This window comes from Ambystoma mexicanum, chromosome 1p, assembly GCF_040938575.1.
Source record: "Ambystoma mexicanum isolate Mex_15411 chromosome 1p, UKY_AmexF1_1, whole genome shotgun sequence".
In the NCBI taxonomy this organism is placed as follows: Eukaryota; Metazoa; Chordata; class Amphibia; order Caudata; family Ambystomatidae; genus Ambystoma; species Ambystoma mexicanum.
The window spans coordinates 614743912-614767881 of record NC_090921.1 but is presented as its reverse complement, the minus strand read 5'-3'; the positions used below and the strand labels follow the sequence as shown (position 1 = coordinate 614767881).

Below are 23970 nucleotides of genomic sequence, written 5' to 3'. Positions count from 1 at the left end.
CCATGCCGCCACCGGTGCTAGGCACTTGGTGAACACCCTGGGCGCCGATTTTAATCCGAACGGGAGGGCCTTGAACTGATAGTGCCGCCCTTTGACCACGAACCTGAGGAACTTTCGGTGTCTCTTTAGAATAGGGATGTGGAAGTATGCATCCTCCAAGTCCAACGACGACAGGAAATCGCCCTCCTCCAGCTTTCCCAGCACGTGCTGGAGGGTGACCATCCGGAACTTCTGCGCCTTGATGTATTTGTTCAGTCGTCGCAGGTCCAGGATGGGACGCCATCCTCTTGTCTTCTTCTTTACGAGGAAATATCTTGAGTAAACTCCGGAGCCCCGAAGCCTCTTTGGAACGAGCTTGATGGCATCTTTTCTGAGCATCACCCTTACTTCCAACAGCAGTTGAGGGACATGATTTTCCTTCCTGGCCACGGGAGGAATGCGGGGGCACTTCTTCTGGAACTCGAGGGTGTGCCCCAGGGCCAGGGCGTCCAGCACCCAACGGTCGGTGGAGATGGACTCCCACACGCCGATGAACTTCGTCAGCCGGCCTCCCACCGGGGTGCTTCGGCGGGGGCCCGAACCGACGGTCGGTTCAATCTTGCTTGGAGGCCGCTTTGCCTCCTTGACCACCTTGGCGACGACGGCGGGATCCACCTGACTTGCCGCATCCCCTGTAGGCCTCCTGCGACGAAGATCTTGCCGCTTGACGGTACGTAGAGGAGCTGCTGCCGGCTTTCTTGGAGGCACCCTGTCTGCCTCCGGAGCTCCGAAAGGACGGCCGTCGCTGTTGGAGCACACCCAGTGCACGGGCCGTCTCCGTGTTCGTCTTGACGCCTGAAGAGACTCATCAACCGCCTTGCCAAAAAGGTTGTTCCCATCGAAGGGCATGTTCAAAACCTTGGTCTGTACGTCCTGGCGGAAATCCGTCGCCTTGAGCCATCCTCGTCGTCTTAGGCAAACGCCGTTGCCCAACTGACGGAAACCGGTGTTGGCGGTGTCCGTAGCCACCGTAATGGCGTGGTCCGAGGCAATCTCGCCTTCCTGTAAGATTTCCAGGGCCTCAGCCCTCTTGGCATCTGGAAGTCCGTCCAACAGAGGGGCGATCTTGAATCACAACTCCCTGTCGTAGCGGGCTACGATGGCCAGGGCTTTGGCAGCCTTGATGGTCGTCGCTGCAGATGAGATGACCCGTCTTCCCATCGCATCCAGTTTCCTACCCTCGCCGTCCGGGGGGAGGTTGAAGTCGAGGCCGATGCCCCCTTCGCTTTCTACTTGGCCGTCGCCGAAACGACCGAATCCGGGGTAGGTTGCGCCCTAAGGCACTAGGGGGCAGCGTCAGGGACCCGGTACTTCTTCTCGTACCGGTCCCTCTTCGCAGGAGCCGTGGCAGGGTTCTTGAGGAGGGCGAGCCCCTCATCCCAGATGTCATCAAGAAGCGGTACGGCGAGGACCGTCTTCCTTTTAGCCTCGCGCCGTTGGTAAAGGAACCCTTCCTTCTTCTTTTCCTCGGGGCAGAGCTGGAAGAGCTTGGATGCCCTGGAAATCATAGCATGGAAGGATCCAATCTCGTCGGGCGGGGACGCCCGGGCAGGGGGCGACGGGGGAAACGTTGCATCCGTCGTCATCCGTACCCGTCGTAGTCGTGTCCATGCCTGTATCATCCCCGTGGGTAGTGGACCGGGGGGAAGGCAGAGAAGGCCACAGAGGCGGGAGAGGAAGCCTAGGATGCGTCGTCCTCCTCTTAAGTGGTAGGCTCTCCGAAGATCCTGGATCCGGTTCCCCGTCGGGTCTGGCTCAGGTACCTCCGTCGGGGGAAGGGGCAACCTAGCCCTTATCTCCGAGCATAAGGACTGGGTGGCTGACAAAATGGCCGCCGAGGTGTCCTGCGGCGCCGGAAACGACGGGAGCGAGGGCTCTTGAGGAGCCTCGTCTGCGACACTGTCGCCCTCGTCATCGCCCTCGTCGGGATCCCTCCCGATGGGCTGGGCCTCCTCCACGACTTGGATGAGCTCCTCTTCAGAGGTCGTGCCCGTATCCATGATGGCCACCAGCCCCTCCCCCACCCTTTCCAACGAGGACTTCGTGGGGGTCTTCTCGATGGGCCTGAAAGACGATTCCCTCCGCGATGGCAGGGAGACTCTGGTACCTGAGGGCGCCTCCACTGGTGCAGCTTCCACAGGCTGAGCCAGGGCCGCGGCGACATCCTCAATCGAGGTCTTAGTAGGGTGAATTAAGGCCAACGTCACCTTCTGTACGCCTGGGGCCCTCACCTTGGGGGGAGGGTCCGAGCCTCGCTCCCCCTCTGCCGGAATCTTCGAGATCGACCGGGGCCTCTCCAGAAGCTTCGCCGGGTTCTCAGACTTCCTCTTACCCGAGCCAGAGCGTTGGCTCGTGGTTGATGGCGCCGGGGAGGATGCGCCCTGCCTAGCAGCCAAGGAGCCCGACCGTTCGGCGCACCCGGTGCCCGCGGACTTGCGGTGCTTAGCCTTTTGTTGGGCCCCCGTTGCCGGGGCACCCTCACAGGATTTAGGAGACCGCTCAGACTTCTTTTTCTTCTTCTCGCCTGGCGGGCTCTTACCTTCCAGCCAGTTGGCGAGACGGAGGTGGCGATCCTTCATGGTCCGCTCCGACATGTTCCCACAAAACGCACAGTCCTTTTCCTTGTGCGTCTTGTCCTCATGGAGATAGTAGAGGCATAACGAATGCTCGCCCTCCTTGAAAACGTTCTGAAGCTGGCATCCAGGGCAGGTCCTGAACAGCTTCCCGGGCGTCGAGCTCCCTTTCTCCTGGGCCATGTCCGGGGTAGGCCTCGGAACTTCTGGAATCCTCCAAAAGCGTAACTCGACGAAATCTCCACCCTTGAGAGGCGTAGAAACTCCGAAACGGATCCCCGTTGATCGGATGTAGAAACGGTGGAGCTTGAGGCTCTATTTAACCGAACAAATGAGAAAATCTCCTGAAAAAAGCGTGAAAACGCAGCAAAAGCTCAAGAGCTACAGCACGAGGACTCCCAACACTTGAACATGCGGTAAAAATCTGAGGATGGCTGCCAGGGGCGGGGCTTAGGGAGAGGGCAGTCATTGGCTGGGGGCAGTATGGCCCAGAGACCAGTGGTTACTACTGAGAAAGACAGATGAGAAACAAAACTGATACTGATTTTTTGTATACCGAGGATTCCCGGCCTGACAACGGGGTATATTCATGAGCATGTGAATCCATGCCAGACCCCATGCTGGAGAAGGGGGTTATTTTCATACTTGATATTGTGTGTTGTGTTTGTTGGTGTTGTATTGTCTTTTGTTTTGGTATGTTTGACTTTCAACTGTAGATAGGGATTATACAATTTGAATGCATATCTCTGGTGTAATGGATATGTACATGTTGCTTTTCTCTTGTATGTTTTACTTTCAAAATGATAAATAAAAAGAATTTAATTTTTTTTTTTTTTAAAAAGAGGGAAACCAATACCAAGAACCCAGGAAAGGGGGACTCAATTTGGATATACTCATTATTACTTGTATAATAGACATACAAGTAAAGATCAGAGTGTGAGAAACTATTTCAAGGAAAATTGTCATAAGGCAGGCCTTAAAGAGAATGCAAAGACCACAAGTATATGGGAAGAGCTACATGAACCTTTGAAGGAAACAATGAAGCAAAGCACTTCCCTGGCCTTTTTGCTCATCGGGAAACCGATCAGTCCTTCAGACTATCAGTACTGGGAAACTATGTTTGACTTTTCTTCCTTTCACTTGTTACCTTGTTAACTTTTCTAAACAATGCAGTGCATGGGGATACTTTTGTATCACTCTGGACTTTTACAGTAGGGATTTTACTTTTATGTGTGCCTAAAGACAAGCTGGTTGACACAATTACATTTGTACAGTTTTTACAGTATTGTTATTGTGCACAGTCGCGTTTTCCGCATCTGGCTATCAAACGTGCCTAGTGCCCTGAAATGGGCATTCCACAAGGTTTTTCGCTGGTTCTTGGTCATATTGATTCTTGGCCTTCTTCCAGGTCAGAAAAATCCCAAATATGGTCATGAATGCGCCCAGGAAATCTGCTGTTTTTGTGGGCTAGTGCACGCCATTTCTGTTTGGACCCAGGAAGTGGGTGAGACTGTCTGGTCCCATTCCGCAACCATTGTGCCTGAAAGTCTGGTGTCAATGCATGGGTGAAACAAACAGTGGTCCCTGATTGGAGCACTGCTGGCTGAGTGAGAAGGCAGATCCTTAGCTTTGGTGGGATGGTTTTTGCTAAGAGCCTGGATGTGGGATCAGAGTACTCCTCGTGCAGCCATTCCAGTAGATCAGCATTGGAACCAAGTATCCTGTGTTGCCATGCAGCCGACTGAAACCACGTGGACAACTCCTGCAGAGCCCTGGCGACCTTATCCCGAAATTGCTCCAGTGAAGCCCTGCTGGACTACCTGACCTGAGAAGAGCCTCTGCGGTGCTTCGACCCTTGGACTGGTGGGACCAACCACTCAACACCTTCTGGCGCACCTGCACTTCCTCATTTTCAACTGGAACGTTGGTGGTCGCCAGCTCATGCGACAAGTTGCCTTCCGGCTAAGTTACAGCTTCCCAGCAACAAGGCATCTGCATGGGCAGGACTTCTTCCCCCGCGACTGGAGAGATGCCTGCTGTCACCCATGTGCGGTAACTGTTGCTGGAACCAGCATACTTCAGTCTGGTAGAGTGTTCTGAAGAGGCCTGCAGCAGTACCTGCTGCATTTCTTCATTGGACAGGGTTGCACTCCGCTCCTGGAACCGCCCGTAATCTTCATTGCACCTGCAGCTCCTGGGCTTCCTCTAGTTAAGCCAATGGAGGGAAAACTACCTCCAGCGACTCTCAGTCGACCTGCCAAATCACTTGGTAAAATCGGAGTCAGGGTGGTGAGTAATCGCAATAGTTACAGCCAACCCTGCCTCTCCTTTAATAAACCTTAGAATAAACATTTTTTTATTCCATTCCTTTCTAAACATTTGTTATTAAAAGCACGTCTAAGAGATAGAAAAAGCATCTTACTTACCTGTAATATTCTTGAGAAGTCTTCTGTAACATTTCTCACCACCACAAGACTCTTTCCTATGCTTGTCTCCACTCCCGAGATGAAGCTTGTGACCTTTGGACACAAGACCCCATTCAACATAGGGATTGTCTCATTAAGGTAGGATATTATTCTTGTGAACTGGTTTTCCTTACTCCATCATTACTGCAGTAAATGCGCAATTACCAGCACCGGTAATACTGGCGCTGGTAATTTCTTCAATCCCATCCCATGTGGGAATGGGAACGCACCGGCACTCTGTCGCCCGTAATACCCCGGTAATACGGGGACATCGGGCGGTGGAGACGGTAAGTGCAGTTTACGGGTATCTACCAGTAATAGCGCTAAAACATAATGAAGGCCCTTGCCATAGATTATTCCAGCCGTGTCCAGAAGGGAGATGGGCTTATAGTTCTGGGTCCTTCTCCTCCTCTTTTTTGTGGAGAGGGGTGATCTCTGCATTTTTCCATAATGATAATATTTTATTGGTATTAAGTATTGTATAAAAATGTTTTGTGAGATAAGGGGTCCAGATGATCGTCTCACTTTTATAAAGATCAATGGGTAGAATATCCGGGCTAGAGGGTTTCCCTGATTTTGTGCACAATATGGGCATCAGATGCTGTAAATGATAGACATGATCTACCATTGATTGCATCAGGGAGGCGCACTCCTCTTTTAAAATGCTCTCTGCGTTCATTGTAAAAGTTGACAAAATAATCAAACCAACCGGGAACATGGATGTAACCTTTTGTCGGAATACACAATCATTCCAGCCCCATATTTACTAGCTCTCAAAAGTCCTTTGAGTCGTCGCTCTCGCGTGCGGATTGTAACTTTTCCCAATAATTAACAGCAAAGGTTCTTTTTTCATTACTATAAGCTCCTTGTATTCTGGCCGGGCTAATGCCACTTCATTGTTTGCCCTGCTACCAGGTATCTTAAAAAAACGAGTAAATATGTTTTACATATTGTACATTCTTTATCATACCAGGACTCCCTAAAAGTAACCCGATTGTTTCACTCTGTTTGCAGTTTCGATGTGCATTTGGAGACTTAATGCAGTACTTTTGATGCAAAGTCCAGCATTAATTCTGTGTTTTCAGCATGGAGCAAAGCGCAACGTTTGAGCTTCGCACGCACTCTGGCTTCTCGGCCATGAGGATACAGTTCAAAGTACAGACATCAGGGCCTTCTGCCAAAGCCTCTTTTCCAATAACAGTTTTCTACATGTGCAAATTCTCGCTTTCATTGTTCGTCGGTCCCCCTCTTCAGGCTGAGACCTCCTTTTATCACAATGTTCACACTTTGTCTCCCTCGTGCGGGCTTGGATCCTCTTGATATCTCAATGTTTACATTTGGTCACCCTCGTTGGGGCTCGGACCATGGATCTCCCTCGTTCAGGATCAGATCCTCTTTTTAAACACATAATCGAAGACTTTCGAATGTGCAATGGGTTTGGCTTAAACCTTCGCAGGACCACTCCGATTCACTTTAACAATTGTTTTCATCAATCTTCTACTTTCATTTCTCTTAGTGGGATACCTTACAGAGACCTTTGATTGAGCACATTCACAGTGCCGGACCACTCTGTCAATGGTATCGTATCTTGCCTTCTTAAGTTCAAACATTCATCAGCAGTTAAGCTTTACTCGCATCACACACGCTCAACAATTTTCGTTCCAGCGCTTGTTATACATACAATATTGCCGCTTGCAAACTTGACTTCAACACAGACAGGATTTGCATCCATCTCCGCAACTCATCAGCTGTGTTGATCTCTCTGGCACTTCTTTGTTCTTAGAGCCAAGGATTATACCACAGCGACTGATGCTGCTCCTCCACGCCTTGGTCAGCTATGCGGGAGGGTTCTCGGTGTCTTCAACACACAATGTAGGATTTTTCAGTCTGGTTTCCTGGCCTTACACTTTCTGCTTGAAGGTTTCTTGAAAGTAACAGCACCTTGCCGAAAAGGTCAAGGGTATTTCCCTTACGAACTCTTCTGGGTTTGCTGTCATTCTCTCCTCCTTCAGCTGCCGACTCTAAACTGCTGTTCCTTTGTGTGCCTCGCTCAGAGTGTGCTCTCGTGCTCTGCCATTTATCTGTGTAGGGAAGTTTAATGGAAGTCAGGTGTGAGTGATTGTCATTAATTGCCTGACTTCACTTGACCATGGTAGCGGGACATGTCAAGTACACTGCTCGGGTGTGAGTCTGTTTTCTCCCAGAGCGGGCTGTCCGTGTGAAAGTGTTTGTGACGGGAAAGGGGGTGGGATAAGGTTCGTATGTATCCTACCTGGTAGGATGGGGTAAAGCTGGTAAAGGGGGAGGGATACCGCATCTTGCCATCCGGTGTCCCACTCCCTGAAGACCCCTTGGCCAGGAGATCCTCCCACACTGGTCCACCCCCAGAGTCTGGATCCGAAGACGATGGCCGCGCCCTGGCCACCCGAGAGAGAGAGAGATCCACGGGGACTAGCGGGTGAGACACCTTCTAGTTTCTCACAGAGGGATAATTGCTGCTTAAGTGGGCGGCTTGTGATGCAAGTTCACAAGACTTAGTACGCAGTAGTAGTTTTTTGCTTGAGGGATTGATGCAACTCTGGATTTCGAGCACAAGGGTGCAATGGCCCGACCCAGCAGCGTTAATAGTTCAACAGGATTGGTGGGTATGGGAAGTATTCCCCTAGAAAAACCATCCTTTGCCTGGTTATGTGTGGTCTATTGGTCCATGGCAAAGATTTTGCATTGCCCCGGGGGAAGGGCTTCATTCAATAACATGTGCAGTTCAAAGCAGTGTTATTGGACTATTTCAGATGCCTTTGGGAAATGCTTAAGAGGCCAAGTAACTCATCTCAGTAAGGGCAGATGTAGACTCTCAGACTTTAAAGATGAGCTGTGCCACTATTACCGTCATGGCTTTAGTAGAGATATGAGGACCAAGAATAGGTCAAATTGGAGCAATCTGTATTTGCAGTATAAACCACCCCAAACCAAAGAAAAAGTAGAGGATTCAATAGTGCATGCAAATCGATGACAAAGAGCAAGCGGCCCTGTTAGAGTGACATTAAGACGTGTGGAAGCAAAACTATCTTAAATCTTTGCAGTTCAACGAAACGACTGGTGAACCCCTACTCCTAGAAGATGAAGCCCCCCACCAGGGGTCAGCGCCATGATCGTTATTCTTTTCATCATCACCCACTACCAAAACTCCAGTGTCAGGAAGGACAACTGCAGCGATTCTGTGCTCTCTTGTTTGTTTATAAGACATGGCATTCATGCTTTTTGTTAGCACTTGCTCTATCTGCCCTGCAATGTTTGGGACAAAAGCATTCAAGTTCCAGCAGATTGATGTGCCACTTCATCTACTTTCGAGACCACAGCTTGTGAACCTCCATCCTACTCAGGGACTAGTCAAAAGGATAGGGGAATCACAAAAGGCACTCAACTATGAGCTTTGCTGGGTTATTCCAGCAGTGGTGATCCTCCTGCAGACTCCCTGGAATAGCCAAGGCAGACTCCTGGAAGTGCGCGACTTCTTCCACACAGATGCTAGACAATTTGGTTATACATTATGCTGGCATAAGGTACCGAGAGCAGGCATGAGGAAAACCCCATGCTGTCACTTGTTGTGGCTGGGGAAAATGAGCAGTTGTGAAGGAGGTATTGGATTCTCTCCTGAGTGGGAGAAATCCTAGCCTCAATACCCGGTAGAAAACCCATGAAGGGAAATCTGCGTGCAGAAGTCAAGGAAGATTTCAAAAACCTTTGATGGGTCTCCCACACCACAGCACAGCACAGCACAGCACAGGCTGTTGCCCAAATAAAGGGCTGACTTGATAGGCGCTGGCATGATCATCTTGAACCTTTACAAGGGAAGGTAAAGGTTGAAATGGGAAGGAGCAAGATTGTTCTCAGACCAGCCTGGTTGGGTCCAGTACCCTTGTCTCAAGCAATTTTTGCAAGGAGTGGAACTGGAAAAGCTGTGGGAGAGAAGGAGGGCAAAGACGTATGGTGAAGACTAAAGCCCTATTTCACACATGAGATGAACCACAGGTCCTCGAGAAACTCACCCACCCACAGGAATGACGTGTGGGCGAACAAGCCAGTCATTGCTTGGACTTTACCTTGGTTGAGGTGGAGGAGTAGCCTTAGTAAAACCCTGTTGTGATGGAGTGCGGTTTTCTGCAGTGCCCCGAAGAAGACGCATCCTGTTGACGAGTGATCCTTAAACCGCACAAAGGAGCACAATCTTTACATCTCTTGAGAGGAGAGAACCGGCTTCTGCCGCGGCTTAATAAGCATTGGCAGAGACCAAGCCATCTTTGTCTTCAACTCCTCGTTTGTCATGGTGAGAATGACTGTGCTAGGCCTCTTGCTCTCTACCCCTGGAGATGATGTAAGGGGCTGACATTTTCCACTGTGAAACAGAATCCACCTCAGTCAAGGCAGATGACTGCACTGCCTGCCAGCTGGTACCTGCAAGTGAAGTATGATGAATTGCAACCTGGCAAGTGTATAGAAGCCTTGGATTTATTTTTAATAATTAATAGAATTATGTGGTAATTCCTTCTCTGAAAGGGTGATCTGCTGATCAGATTCCCCTTTCATAAGTTCCATGCCAAAAGCATAGTGCACACCTGTGCACTGCTGCTTAAGTAGCCAGATTGGGTGTCTGGTCAAATGTTCGAAAACAAAGGGTCGAATGACTTTTTGTTCAAAAGTAAAAGGATCGAAAAAAAGGATCAAAATTTGTATTTATTTATTTATATTTTTTTTTAGTTTAGAATGTAAAAAACGTTTTTTATAAAAAGAAAACAGGGGCCTGGGGGGGATCCCCCCCATAAAGAGTCTTTTGTTTGCAAAATTTTGACTGTGAACCGCCAGATTGCAGCGCCTACCCCACAGTGGCACAGAGCAGCTTCAGGTCGCAGGTTCTCTCCTGACAGCTGAAGTGACAGCCAAAGTCACTGAAGCACAAGATCCGTCCCCTGTTCCAAAATATTGGGATCATGTAGCCCATGCTAGTGGCAGGGTAAACTCTAAATATAAGCACTGCCTGAGTGAGGGCATTGTGCACGGCACTGCGCATATTCATTGCAGCCAAGTGACAGGACAGGAAGCTGCATGGCCTTGACTCTTCTTTGAATTCTTTATGAGGGCAGGTAATGCCCTCCCGCAGAGACCGGAAGCTGCTCTGTGCCAAGGAGTCAAAGGAACACATCCATTTAAAACGAGAAGACTCACACCAGGCTGCTGTATACCAAAGGGGCCTTTGATCCTATTAAAAGGGAAGGGGGCATGTAAGTGTGGACAGGGAGAGATCTGTACAGTTGGTGGAAGGTCCACCATCTTGTTTCTCTCTGCCTCTCCTTCCTGTCCCCTGCATTTCCTCTAGCACGCAGCACTTTGGGTGTTGTGTCATAGGGGCAATTCCACTTCTTTCAAGAACAGGAATTAGAACCCTAAAGCAAGCTAGCTTTAGTCCAATCACCTGTGGTCTTTTAGTTTCCTTTTAAAAGAAGGGGTCTCCGTTTAGTTCTGGAGAATCATCCTTTAGACTTCAAAACGTGAAGATTTTGTTGGGAAAGTAGTCCTTTTCAAAGTCCCCCAGTTGTGAGAGGAAAACAGATGGTCGAAGTTCAGAGGCAAGATCAGTCCCCTACCCATCCCTAGAGACCATTTGAGATTAGCCTGGTGCTGGAAGAAGACCTGCCTCTCTTCCAGCCACAGCAGTACCCAGGAGCTCACTGTGTTGAAGGACCCCTGCAATTGTGTGCCAGCCTCCCCAGTGTTTGGAGGCACAAGTAAATGACTAAACTTGTTTCTGAACCCCTAGGTTTGGACTCGGAGCGTCCGGAGAGCCAAGACAGATGGGAATCCTAGTTTCTTTCGCTGTTGTACTGCTTGGAGCCGTGTTTCAAAAACCATTCAATACATTTACACCACAAGGACACTCCAGTGATGCCGTTTGCACTCTCCCGATCTTCAAATCGCTTCTGAGCACCAGAAGGTCTGATTCGGCACTGCTGGATCAAGAGATGAGAAAGGTATTATTGACTGCTAACTGCCCCTTTGGTCCATGTTTGGACCCTAGAGACTGGCTAGGTCACTTGTATCCCTTTTGCACAGAAGAACATATGTTAAAGACGATTGTGGTTATTACTTGACTTACACCCCCGATTCATTAAAAAGTGCTGCATTTTGCTATCAGTGCTTATTTTGTGCTCTTTCCTCATGGGTCTTGTGTAGTGTTTTCTTCTAGTTAGTATTGTACATGGTGTGTTTAATAAGTATATATATTTTATAGAACCTTGACTGGACATTCCTTTATTATGGACTTTTATACTTCGCGTTTGGGTTGCTACTGAACCACATTCACACCCCTCTTTAGAGTATAGCCTTCCCTCAGTTCACGTTACCACAAAAGGCGAAGGAGGTATATCCCTTACCTATGCCTGTTTTACCTTTAGGATTGTGTTGACTCTTGGTTTGCAGAAGTGTGAGGGCTGAGTGGGTGCTTTTGACTCTACTCTCATCTGTGTACTCCTGCTATAGAAGAAGTCCATTCGTCACAGCCAGGCATGGACATATTCGAGCTCAGATGGCATTTATCAGCCTCTGCCTCCCTCTAGGGGGAGGCCACATGAGTCTCTGGCTGTGCAAGGGCCACAACAAGGACATTGGGGCCAAATTGAAGGCAGACTGCACCAGACCTCTCAAGTGGTCAATCCATGCATACTAATTACTCTCAAACAGGCAAGAAGATCTCAAGGAAAGGATTGACTGTTCAAGGAAGTCCTGCTAGGACAAACTTCTGGATCTCTTGGGTCCACTGGATACAGTGGATGAGCTTTCAGAACAAACCCCAGACACAAGTCTTCCAGTCAATAGTTATAATTGGCGGAGTGGGTGCAAAGAGCAGTCTGCCTACTGATCAACGCCAATAGCACCATTTCTCCGGACACCACAAAGACGATCTCATGAAGACCGACTCAAAATTAGTTGAAAATGCGTCTTCAGAAGCATTAACCGATGGTAATGGGCTCCTGTTTCAGGATCCCTTTTTGAATGTGCTTGTGCAAGCATTTGTATAATTCTCAGGCTGCCCCACTGACTCGAGGGTCTGATCGTTCTTCATTGGTGGTTGCACCATATAGACACCTGGAACAGGAGAGAGATTTCTGGGGTGATCCTAGACCCAATTATAGAATCAGATAATAGCAGATCAGATCGGGGGCCCGGGTGTGGCCATTTCGTAACAGGATGGGTAGGTAGAGGGCAGAGAGTGACACAAGGGAGGTAAATGGACCCCTGATGAATGGTCTCTACATATAAACTGAGTCGATGCAGGTTCTATTAAAATAAGGTCATTGATCAGCTCTCGAGTGGCTACCTGTATATTACACAAAATCTGTACCAGGCCTCTCAAATATAACTGCAGCATGGAACTCCAGTTAACTTGAAGACTTGTGTGGCTCACGGTTGGATCCAGTGGTTTTAGCATAACTCCTAGCACAGAGGGGTTCTTAAGAGTGGCATCTGCTCACAGTCTTACCTTGGACTGTAATTCAAATTGTAGGTGGCTGATTGAGGCTAAGAAAGAGGGGGCCAAAACAGGATGTAAGGTCGGAGTGCCTGGCGCTCGGGATTGCATTGTGGGACCTTAGTTACATTGTTGCAGAAACTATTGGAAAGAAAACTACAAGATGGAGCAGGGTCTGCTGGGATATCTAGTATTACTGTACACTTCTTTGCTGCTGAAAGAAAAAAGAGAAGCATAATACTCACCTCAGTCTTTAAAAGAATGGGAACTACCTCATACTATTTAGTATGGGTAATCTATATTGAAACCTATGCATCCAAGCCCCTTCAATATTGTAGTTGTAGGACAATTTGGCATAGGTTTATGTAGCCAAGATCTACCTTTTAACATAATGGTGTACATCGCCGAGATCGTATTCACCAGTTGAAAATCATGTTCCTGATTCATCTCCCTTCTGTATGTTAGTAATAAATCAATGCTCGCATAATGAAACTAAGTGAAACTAAGTGATCATTTTCCATCCTTTTATGTACTTGATACATCTCTCAACAGCCCATTATTTTCTGTAACCCGCCATTGAGACCAAATGCTATCTTGGCAGCTTGTCCTCATTATATATGGTTTAACTGGAGAGCGTGTGAAAATACATTTTAGATAGCAGCTGCTTGACTGTAAATCTAAGACCAGGCAAAGCGATCATTCACAAGTGGGGCCTGATTCAGTCAGAGGGCCTCATCACGAGTTGGGCGGTATCCCGGCCGTAATACCGCCCAATAGCGTGAGCGCCCACCAGCCCGGCGGTATTACCGCTGCATCACGGGTTGGGTGCCAACGGTAAATCCCATTGGATCCAACGGGGCATTTTCGGCAGGAATACCGCTGAAAACAGGGCGCTAAATGGGCTTTTCACCTCCAGAAAAAAGCTGGAGGTAAAACAGCCCATTTAGCGCCCAACTCGTGATAGGGCCAGCCCTTAAATGCAGCGGTAATACGGTTAGCGCCACATTTGAGGGCTACGGCCCAACTCGTGATGAGGCCCAGAATATTTGAGGAGTTTTAAAACCAAGTAAATTCATGCTCACTCAAATCTATAAACAAGGTAGTAATGTGTACTGAAGTAACAGAAAAGTGTATGCAGTAGCATCTGCCGATTTGTGGTCACATGCGGTGAGAAGTGTTACAAACGTCTTTTAATTCTCTGTAAAATGACAGCAGGTAGTGATTTTCTAGGCGGTATTGTGGCAGAATGTGGAAGGTTAAACCCTGGAACGGACAGTGCTTACAAAATCATCCACACATGCTTATGTTCTATAACCAACAGAAAACCCAGGAAAGTGAACCCTACAAGCACACTACAAGATCCCTATTTGCAAGGTGATCAGGCTAACATTGCAGACTGATGAGGGGGCATGGTACACCTCCGCCTTTTTTTTTTGGTATCAAATTCTGGACATGTTGTCTCTGTATTATGTCCTTCTGGGTGATCTGCTGCTGCCTCAAGTCTGAGCTACTCATACGGTATTCCATCTTTCTTTCACACTTTTCCCCAACTCAAAGAGTCACCTTTGATATATTTTAAGATGGTTCCTGCACAACAGTCTCATTTATCTCACCATTGTGTACGAATCCTAAAATTCAGTTTGAACGCGTCTAGGTGTGACATATGTATTTGTATTTTATTTTTATGTATAAAGCACCTATCACCAAAGCTCTGTATAAAGAACAGTAACGGTAAAATAAACTGAAATGCGTGGTACAAAGGTAGATTAAGAAAAAAAAGAAGATTGGCCTTAATCTAGGTTTAAAAGAGAGAGATAATAGAACTCAGTGAAAGAGGCAGAGCGTTCCAGTGTTTAGGCGCTAACAAAGAGAAGGAGACAGAAGGAAGCACAGAGAGGACATGGAAGTGATCAAAGAAAAAGGGATTGAGAGCGGAAAGAACGAGAGGGCATATGAAAAGAAATAAGGGAAGTTAGGGAGCAGCAAGACCATACAATACAATGCAATACAAATACCATGTAGGGATTTAAAAACAATACAAAGAAAATTTAAAATAAGACGAGCCTCAAAGGAAAGACAGTGTAGATGCTACAAGGTAGCAGAAATAGAATCACAGGGAAAGAGGGTGGACAATACACAAGTGGAGGCACGTTAATTAGAACTAAGAGGGGCAAGATGGGAGGCAGGGAGACCAAGAAGTAGGGTAGAGCAATAGAAGAGTCAAGAAAAAAACCTAGAGAAGAGACTAGAAGCTTAGTAGCCAAAAGTAAGGAAACGCCTGGCTTACGGTTATCAAAAAGCTTAACATGGCAAAGTTTAGAAATAGTAGCGTTATGATCAGTGAAAGAAAGAAGTATCAAGGATAACGTCTGAGCGAGGAACTAAATGCAGCAGTAAGGAAGGAAACAAAAGCGGAAGCGGAATAGACCAAAGGAATAAGAGGAAGGAAGAGGGTCACAGGAGGATGGGCAGCTCGAAGAAAAAGTAGATTTTCACAACCTGAGAGAGAGGAAAAGGAAACAAAAAAGTGTCCATGAAAACTGAAGGGGGTGTAGAGGCAGGGAAGGAATTCCGAGGTGAAGAAATAGGAGATCGAAGAAGAGACATTTTTTAAGAGAAATATTTAGTACAAGCAGAAAGAGACAAGAGAAGAGGGGTCAGAAGAATGAGATGAAAAATATGGTTGAGATTCAGAAAAGTTGAGCGAGGATGATGGGAGGGAGGCAAATAGTTAATAAAAATAGGTTTGCTTCGCGGAGTGGAGCATAGAGTCACAGACAGAATTAAGAGAAGACAGCAGATCGAAGTCAGTAAATGCGCAGAATTTAAAGCAGTGCCTCTCAGCCCTATGCAAAGAGAGATGGGCAGAGGAAAGAGCAGGGGTCATGCATGGCTGGGAAGGTTTATGTGAAGGGAGAGGAAGTATAGATAGGATCAAGGGTATCCGTAAGGCTCAAAGACAGAAGTGTGGAAGATGAGTCAAAAGATAAAGAAGAAAATACATCAATAGAGGGGAGAAAAGAGAGCAGCAGAAAAAGGAGAGATTAGAAAAGAACGGAGATCACGGCAGAGAAAAGTTGAGGAAGGGTGAAAAGAAACAGGTAAAGATGAGAGAATACAAGAAAATGCAACAAGGGAATGAACATAAAGAATAAAGTGGAAGAACAGACACGCAAGAGGAAATACGAATAGAAGAGAAAATAAGATTGAGAAGAAGAGCCAGAGGAATGAGAGGGGGAAGTAGGAAGTTGAAAAAAAGGTATTGAGTCAAGAATAAATGAGAGCAACAGGAGCAGGATGTGGACAAATGGGGATTAAAGTCCCCTAGGAGAAGGAAAGGAGAGTTACATGACAGAGTACAATACAGGAGTGCATCAAGATCGTCACGAAAATAGGAGGCGGGCCAAAGGGGTGATAACCAGAAAAATAAGGGGGGAGGGCGAGGAATAGAAAGATGATATTCAAAAGAAGAAAAGGATGGCTGGATCACAGAAGCAGAGTCAAAGAAAGAAGGAGCGTCAGAGAGAATACCAACCTCACCGCCCTGGCCAGAAAGGCTGGTGAAGTGAGAGAAGAGGAGGATGAGGAAATAGCAGCAGGAGTGGCAGTATTAGTAGCTGAAATGCAAGTTTCAGTAATATACATGAAATGGAAACAGAGAAAAAATATCAAGCACGGAATGCACTTTGTTTTTACGTGAAAGTGCGTTTCAGAGGGCAACATTCACAGTTTTGGATAAATCACTGACAGGAGGAAAATTGTTCAGGTTGCGGTAAGAGGCAAGATGATGTCAAAAGGAGGGAGCACCCGCAGGAGGCATAGAACGAGATTGGAGAATAGCAAGAGAGTGAGAAAGTGCAGTACAAGAATGAGTATCAAGGCAACAGGACGGTGGTAAGAAGGGAAAGCCTCCCCTAAAAATTGGGCCTGACAGGCGCAGAGATTGGTTGAAGTCTGGACTAAGAAAAGAGATAAAAGAAAACAGAACAATAAACACAGGAAGTAATGAGGCAGAAGCACGTAAAATAGTGAAAGCGAAAGTAAGAAGCTGTGGCCAGCACAAGATATGTTATGCAGGGTATGTAGTGGTCAGTAAGTGTCTGTGTCCCAGTGGTTGCTCATCTACAAAAAAACTTTGTCAAAAGGAAACTTCTCTAAGCACGTCTGAAACTCAAGGACTTCATTTAATGGAGGCTTTGGTGGTTTCCTGACCTTCACTTTCACAAGCAGCTTTCCTTCAAATAGGCCTTGCACTATTTGTACACCATGCAACCTTCAAAAGATACATTGGTAGCACACAAGCACAAAGAATGGACAAAAGAGAGGACTCACCTCATCAATAAGAACTAGTGGATTTTCAGTCTTTGTTTTCTTCAGACACTGAATGACTTTTCCAGGCATTGCACCAACATACGTTCTCCTGTTTTAGAAAATAACTGATCAAGCACATTACATAAACAACGTATACACATACGCAAAAGCTTGCTGGTGTCAATGCACGTACTTTCAATTTAGAGCAGACTATCTTTCCTCTGTCCCGTGCCAAAATCTCCTATTAAATTATTTGCCCTCAGCAGTGGCACAATGAGGGGCACATTTAAATCTATTGCTCTTAGCAGACGTAATACTGGTCTCATGCACTTTCACTATGTACCCCTTTCACCACACAGGGCAGGATGGAAATCACAAGAGTCAAAAACGGAATATTCTATATGCACTGTGGTGGGTCAGAGAAGGACACAAACTCTGATTAGCCATTTCACTGTTCTATTTTAACAGAAAGAATAATGCAAATCTTTCCCTATACTATGAGGCTTCCCTACCTAAGAAAACTAGCTAAGGTGCGCTTCAGTCAATGTTTTGAAAATAAACAGTCCACCGTCCCAAACTAACCCTTTCCTGACTCAACCAATAGTTTAACTAAAGACCAGGACAATGTCTCCCTTCTACCAGATGTTGGTTTCCCACCAACTTGTATTCAATATTGAATCTTTAAATAGTTTGTTGTGACTTTGTTTTGAAGTCCGTATAGCTCCTTCAATACTTTATTGGGCTTTTCTTTGTCCTCTTGGCTTTCTCTACAAAATATGTTTCCTTTCTGTTCACAAAAGTTAACAGCTAGTTATAGTGGGCAGCACCAGGAAGTAAAGCTTAAACACTATAGGAGTATATATGCCACCTGCCACTATAAAGGACAAGAGTGTGTATTTTGTTCAGAAAAAGATACCAGTTTGAATAACTCAAATGAACAGACTTGAGCACAGGGGAAAATGGAGAGGGGGCCCCGCCCCACCCAGCCCGACTTGGATTCATGCCCGGCTGAACGATGAGCAACCTGTGCATGATGCTCTTCAGATACACCGATTAGAACTCAAACAATGAAAAATTGTTTCTTTTCTTGACAAAATAAAGATGACGTTAATGTTGTAGATAATCAAAGTTGAACGTTTTGTGTAAAAACTGAATCTGAAAAATAAAAACAGTACCTTGGGAATTTTAGAATTGGCAGTTCACCACCCTGCACTTGTAATGAATGGCAAAAATGGCTTCCATCGTGTAAGCATATGTGCTGCATTTTAAGACGTATATCTGACGTGGGTTGGGGATATTCCCTTTAACTTTTTCCTTAGAATCCATCATTTGTTTTTGACTGTGTATTTTTCTGTTTAAGTACAGATGATAAAAAAAGATGTAGTAGACGATATGCCAATCTCAGACTTAAAATCGGTGCATGAAACTTTCACCAACTAGAAGAATACAAAGGGGCTCATTACAGTTTCCCAGTCTGGTAAAAATGAAGGTAAAATTGCTGGTGGGGGCCAGGGATATAACTCCAGGCCTGACCTACTGGTAGTTTAGGCCCCCACTGGCAAATAAATGCTGCAATTACCGGCACTGTTGCTGGTAATTACAGCAATCCCCTCCATGGAGTCCCATGGAATGGGTAGTTACCGTCATTCCAAGGCTGCTGTGCGCTATATAAATGCTAATAAAATACACAAATTAATTCCCGCCGCCTGCAATATCCCGCTATTGCCGGGAGATCAGTGGCATGAATGTTAAATCAATTTTGTTTGCAATCAAATTACCTGCGGGATACCACCAAACTGGGAACGAGGCCCAAAGAACTGTGTTAATTAATGCATGTGCAAAAACAAAACACATTTTAGATACATAGGAAAACCCTTGGGAATGGGAGCCAGGTAGATATCAGAAGTTGAAAAAGAAGCCAATGCTGGCTCATCCATTCTCTTATTACAAATGTTGGCTTTTACTTTGTATTGGATCCGTTGTATGTGCCCCCATGGTTTGGAGAGGGAAATGAGCAGTGGCGACTAGTGATAAATAATTTTTGCTTGGAGGGGCGTGATATTTTTCCCATAATGTGCAGGACCGACCAAGTGCAACGATGGAGCCAGAACACCAGGGGGAGTTGGGGGTGGTTAGGCAGAAACCTGTGCAGTTCCCTTAGGGACCACTGCAAAAGATTTAGGACTACAGGTGGTTGGCAGTAAACCAAATTGGTAGCAGTCTGTACCACCCAAATTTACCTGGTAGCTGTGGCTGAGCAGTCAGACTTCTCTCAAGATGAGTTAGGTAGTATATAGAGTATACACAATAGGTACAGAGACACAGTAGCACAAGCAAACACTGACCAGAGCTTTGGTGTAAAAGTATATAACTATAAAGACACACTTGTAAATTACACTAGCACAAAAAGAGGTAAGTAAATTCAACACACAGTCACTATCATATATACACAACCCTGATTACTTATTAGACAAGTCTTAGTGAGAAACACCACTTATTTTCAGACCACTTATTTTCAGACAGAGGTGAGCGCTTATCATAAGATGGCACTCTAATAAGTTATTAAAAAGGGAGGGAAAAAGGCAGAGTTATGAAAGCACACAAATTCCAATACTTTTCAAAGAACCACAGTGAGGAAGGTTAGGCAAAGTCTACTGGAGAGCAAGGAAGTTCAAATGCCAGGCCCACTCTTAGAGAGAGCAAGCGAAATGTGTCCAGGATCACACAGTGGGGTTATGCCCAAAGAATCTTTGTAAATAGTTCACAAAAAGATTGAGATCAAGTCAGGAAAAGTTAGTAAATCCTCGACTTTCTAACCTGGGTTAGTCTGGGACCTGTTAACTGTCACCCCGAACGATCTGTCGCAAGGGAAGCCAGGCGGGACACAGAACCTGAAAGTGGGAAGAACGCTCCAGCGGGGGCAGTTGTTCCTGGCAGCGGGTGCAAGTCGGTGTATCTTACAAGGTACCACCCTTTTCTTCGCGGCAGTGGTAAACCGTGATATTCCTGTTGCCAGGGTGCTTGGCATGGGCAAGGCGGCCACGAGATGGTCCAGGAAGGCGAAAAGACGGGCAAACTGGTTATCCCCACCAGTCAAAGGAAGAAGATTCTCCGGGCTGGAGATCTCCTCTGTCACCGGGAAAAGTGGTGAGACGTTTCAGCAGGGCTCCACCGGTGGTGTCATCGTTACAGGTCGGTTCAGCTTCTCCCTCCTCGGATTCTTTAGGTCCTGTGGCGACCTCTGAAGTTCCAGTCCCCAAAGCCCTGCTTTTATGCAGAAAACCCCCATTCATTCAGCCTAGCTGTCACTCAAACATGCTAAGTGGTGAGCCGGGCGGCTCACCACTTGGGCCAATCACACAAGAGTGCGACTTGAGTTGCCGAAGCAATTCAGTCCAGGGTGACTAAACCCCCTCCCACACCCCCTGTGGTACCCAGACAGAGTGGCACCACTTTTGGAGGCTTCTGTGGAAAAGCCCGCCAAAAGTGGAACAAAGGGTTCGACTTGGGTTGGAGTCACAGAAGCGAACACAAACGCCAGTTTCGACAAAATATACCAACCGGTGAATTTATATTAATTGAATAAACCGGCGGTATGTTCGAGGCTATTTTAAAAAAGGTAGCCTCGAACAATGGGAAAATCCCATAGGGATATATTCGCGGTCGAATATAAAAAGTAGTATCCACTGCCACGAGCCAAAACTCGGTCGGGGGGGGGGGGGGGTGTACGCCTGGACAGTGTCCCCTCGAACAACAGACCCCGGGAGAATCGAATTGCCCCGACCAGTACGTCCACAATAAAATGGCTTGTACTGGTTCTGTTCACAATTTGAGACTAGTAAAGCCAATGGTGACTTTACATGCCCTGGGAGACAGTAGTCAGTCCCAGGGTATGGAGTCTATGTTTGGGGGTCGCTACGACACCCCTGGGTTACAGCACGGAGGGTGCTGTGTAACCCATATACCAAAAACACATGAAGCCCTATGTGGTAAAGGACCCCATAGCCCATAAAACACATACAAAGTCACCTCAAATCATGTCTAGGAGTGGGAGGAAAGAGTCTCACCATTAGCAGGAGAAAAAAATGAACCCCAAAAATCCAGCAAAGCTGCTGGGGGACTCACTAGGTTTGAGAAACTAGCCTTTACAGAGAATTTGACAGCACATTTTATTTGAAAAATTGTCTGAAAGGCTAGTTTATAATCCGTTTTGCAGGCTAAAGTATAAAAAAAAAATACAAAAAAGAAAAAGAAAATCACTAGATGCCACGCTACCAACTGCACATGAGCCTTTTTCATGATGCCATTGGCCACAACATGTCGGCATTGTGAAAACCTTTTCATGCTGGCTGTACTAACACATTTATAAAGGGGTGGCATTTTAGCGTGAGCCTAACAAATATTTATATTCATTCAAATTTATTAGAAAACTAATTTGGGTGCTGGGGGAGAAAACCCCTGGTCCTGGGTTGACTTTAATTGGATAAAGGTTGCCTTGTGACACTTTCAAGGTCACTCTCTCTACACACCTATGTGTTCATATATAGGTCTAATCAAAATATATTACGTTATGAATGTTTTTGTCAAATTTGTTATGAATTATTTAACTACATTTTGTGATACCATTTGTTTTCATAAATGTAGAATCTAAATGGTGATTTTGAGTAGTTCTATATATGGACACCTACTGTAAGTGTGTGCAGGGGAAGTAAGCTTGGCCATTTTGTCCAATGTGCCTGGACGGAGCAGCCGAGGCAGAAGAAAGGACAGCGCCCAGGCCACAACTATGAAACATAGAAGCCAGCAACTGCAGACGGGTACGTATCACAATCCATGCTTTTGGAAGATAGACTAAGGCAAGGCCACTCACCCGCATGCATCCGCAACCACACTCCATTCCCAATGACATATCGCACATCACCCCTGCCATTAGAATGCAGCTATCCTCCACGACAAACATTCGGTCTAGTGGACACATGATGAATCTACTAACCTTGTACTCTCTATTGTCAACTTCAAAGCACCCATCCACTGGCCAGCTCAATATGGGCAGCTGATAGGGACATGGCCACCCCTACCCAACTTCACTTTGGTGAAAATGCACCCATACATTCTAAACTCCTGACAATTTTCCCCATACATGGACTTTGGTCCCCCCCCTCCCCCCCAAGGGCGTTCAAACTACAGCGCGTCATTGGGACTATACCAATGATGAAAGCGCTATACAAATGATGAGGATGCATGGAGGAAGGAGCCCATTAGAATTCTGGAAGACACTTGTTTCCAACCTTTACAACAAATTAAGGAGAAACTCTGATTTGACACAAGTCTCTTGGTACATGAAGAAATGTAGGAAGATACATAAATAAGGGATCCTCCAGTCCTTTCACACACCTTCATATTTTGTGTGTATGTAGATTAAAAGTAATGCTCATAGAGTGGATATTAGGAACCTAAACCCTACCCATCAGGGTCAGGAAGGGGTTAAAGCAGACTGTGGGGGTCATCCGAGTTTGGAGGTAGCCATGGTGCTATTAGCGCCATGGCTGCCTCCAAACTCAGATCCGGGTCCGGGTAGTCAGAATGGGGACTTACCGGGTCATTCCAACCTTGGAGGACCCGGTAAGTCTCCATTCTGAAACCCATTCCCCATTCGAGCCCCCATAGGGCTCAATGGGAATGGGGAAGGAGCTAATAACGGGCCCGTTATTAGCTCCCTGGTCCCTTAACGGGTCCCGCTAAGGGTGGCTGGTAAAACCAGCCGGCCGTGTTGGGACCCGCTAAGGGACCTCGGAATGCGGCGGTAGGGACTTAACGGCACCGCCATCCTTAACGGTGCCATTAAGCCCCTACCGCCGTACTCGGAATGACCCCCTGTGTCTTGCACCAGTACAGGTGGAAGCAGATGAAAAACAATCAAGCAATTTTAAAGCCACTTCTGCCTTCTTTGCAGAGGTAAAGCCTATAAAACCGCATTTCCCAGCAGCCGCTGGGCCATAAACTACAGCCGGCAAGCCACGATGGGTGTGGCTCACATGCGCACAACGAAAGCCATGGGGCTTGTGCTCCAGTCACCGACCCGACAAGACGTGCCGTGAGCAGCTCCAGCCCAGGAAACACACGCAAGGGGCCATGCCCTACCAGAAAACCATCCCGGCCCCTCGCTCACTTAAGATAAGTCGCACAGTGCCTCATCTGCATCACGGGAGCAAGGACGCCCAGGAGGGGCCAAGCCCCACCCGTTCATTGCCCCCACTCCAAACTGAGATAAATTGCACCGCATGTTGGCTAAAGTCCCAGTTGCAGCAACCTCAGTAACCAGCGCACGGGCCCCGTGCTACACACCTAGGAACTTACCATAGTCTCTCCTGAAAGAGCCAGACACCAGGATTTAGTCCCGACCTGTGCTGCATGTAGATTAACCACATGCGGCCCTCACAGCTATTGCAGAATAACTGCACGGACTAACCATGCACGCCCTAATACTGTTGACTACTAACCAAGCAGGCACGTTCAGCAATTGTTTTCTTGGGCACTAACTGTAGTGCTTTTCTTGCAGCATTATTCTGCTACCACAAGACAACCCAAGTCTGGGAGCTGCTGGAGCAACAGGGGGACACTCCATTCAGCAGAGACCAGCGCCAAGTGTTCTACTGTTAGGTGCTTGACATAAATGTATCAATATGTTATGTTCAATGCATGTGCTCACTGAGGTGAATTGCATGTGTGTGTGCAAGGCTGTGTGTGCAAGGATGTGTGCATTAGGTAGTACCTTCCCAACTCCCCCCACCTGTCCATTCATTCTCCTACACCTCTTTCCGGATACCCTGTAACCCCTATACCCATCCAACCACTGAGATTCTAACCCTCCTTGTGTCCCCGAGTTGCAAGGGCCTGTGTAAGCTTAGACTTGCAGGTCCCAAAACCGTAGAGGGGGTAGGTTGGTTCGTGCCTCTCCTGCGCCTCGGAGCTGTGGACCATGTCAGATGCACAAGCCCACGTGTATTCAGGTGCCTGAGTGGTACGACCCAGTACCCAGGATGGACGAGGTAGCTCAAGC

The 23970-nt window shown here is 47.0% G+C and overlaps 1 protein-coding gene across 1 annotated transcript in view; it reads right to left on the bottom strand.

Moving 5' to 3' along the window:
- LONP1 (lon peptidase 1, mitochondrial) overlaps window positions 1-23970 on the bottom strand; it is a 1004634-nt gene that overhangs the window by 327334 nt on the left and 653330 nt on the right. Inside the window, exon 11 of the mRNA XM_069649597.1 lies at window positions 16932-17019. Within this exon, the coding sequence (XP_069505698.1) occupies window positions 16932-17019 (88 nt within the window). The remainder of the gene's footprint in view (window positions 1-16931; window positions 17020-23970) is intronic.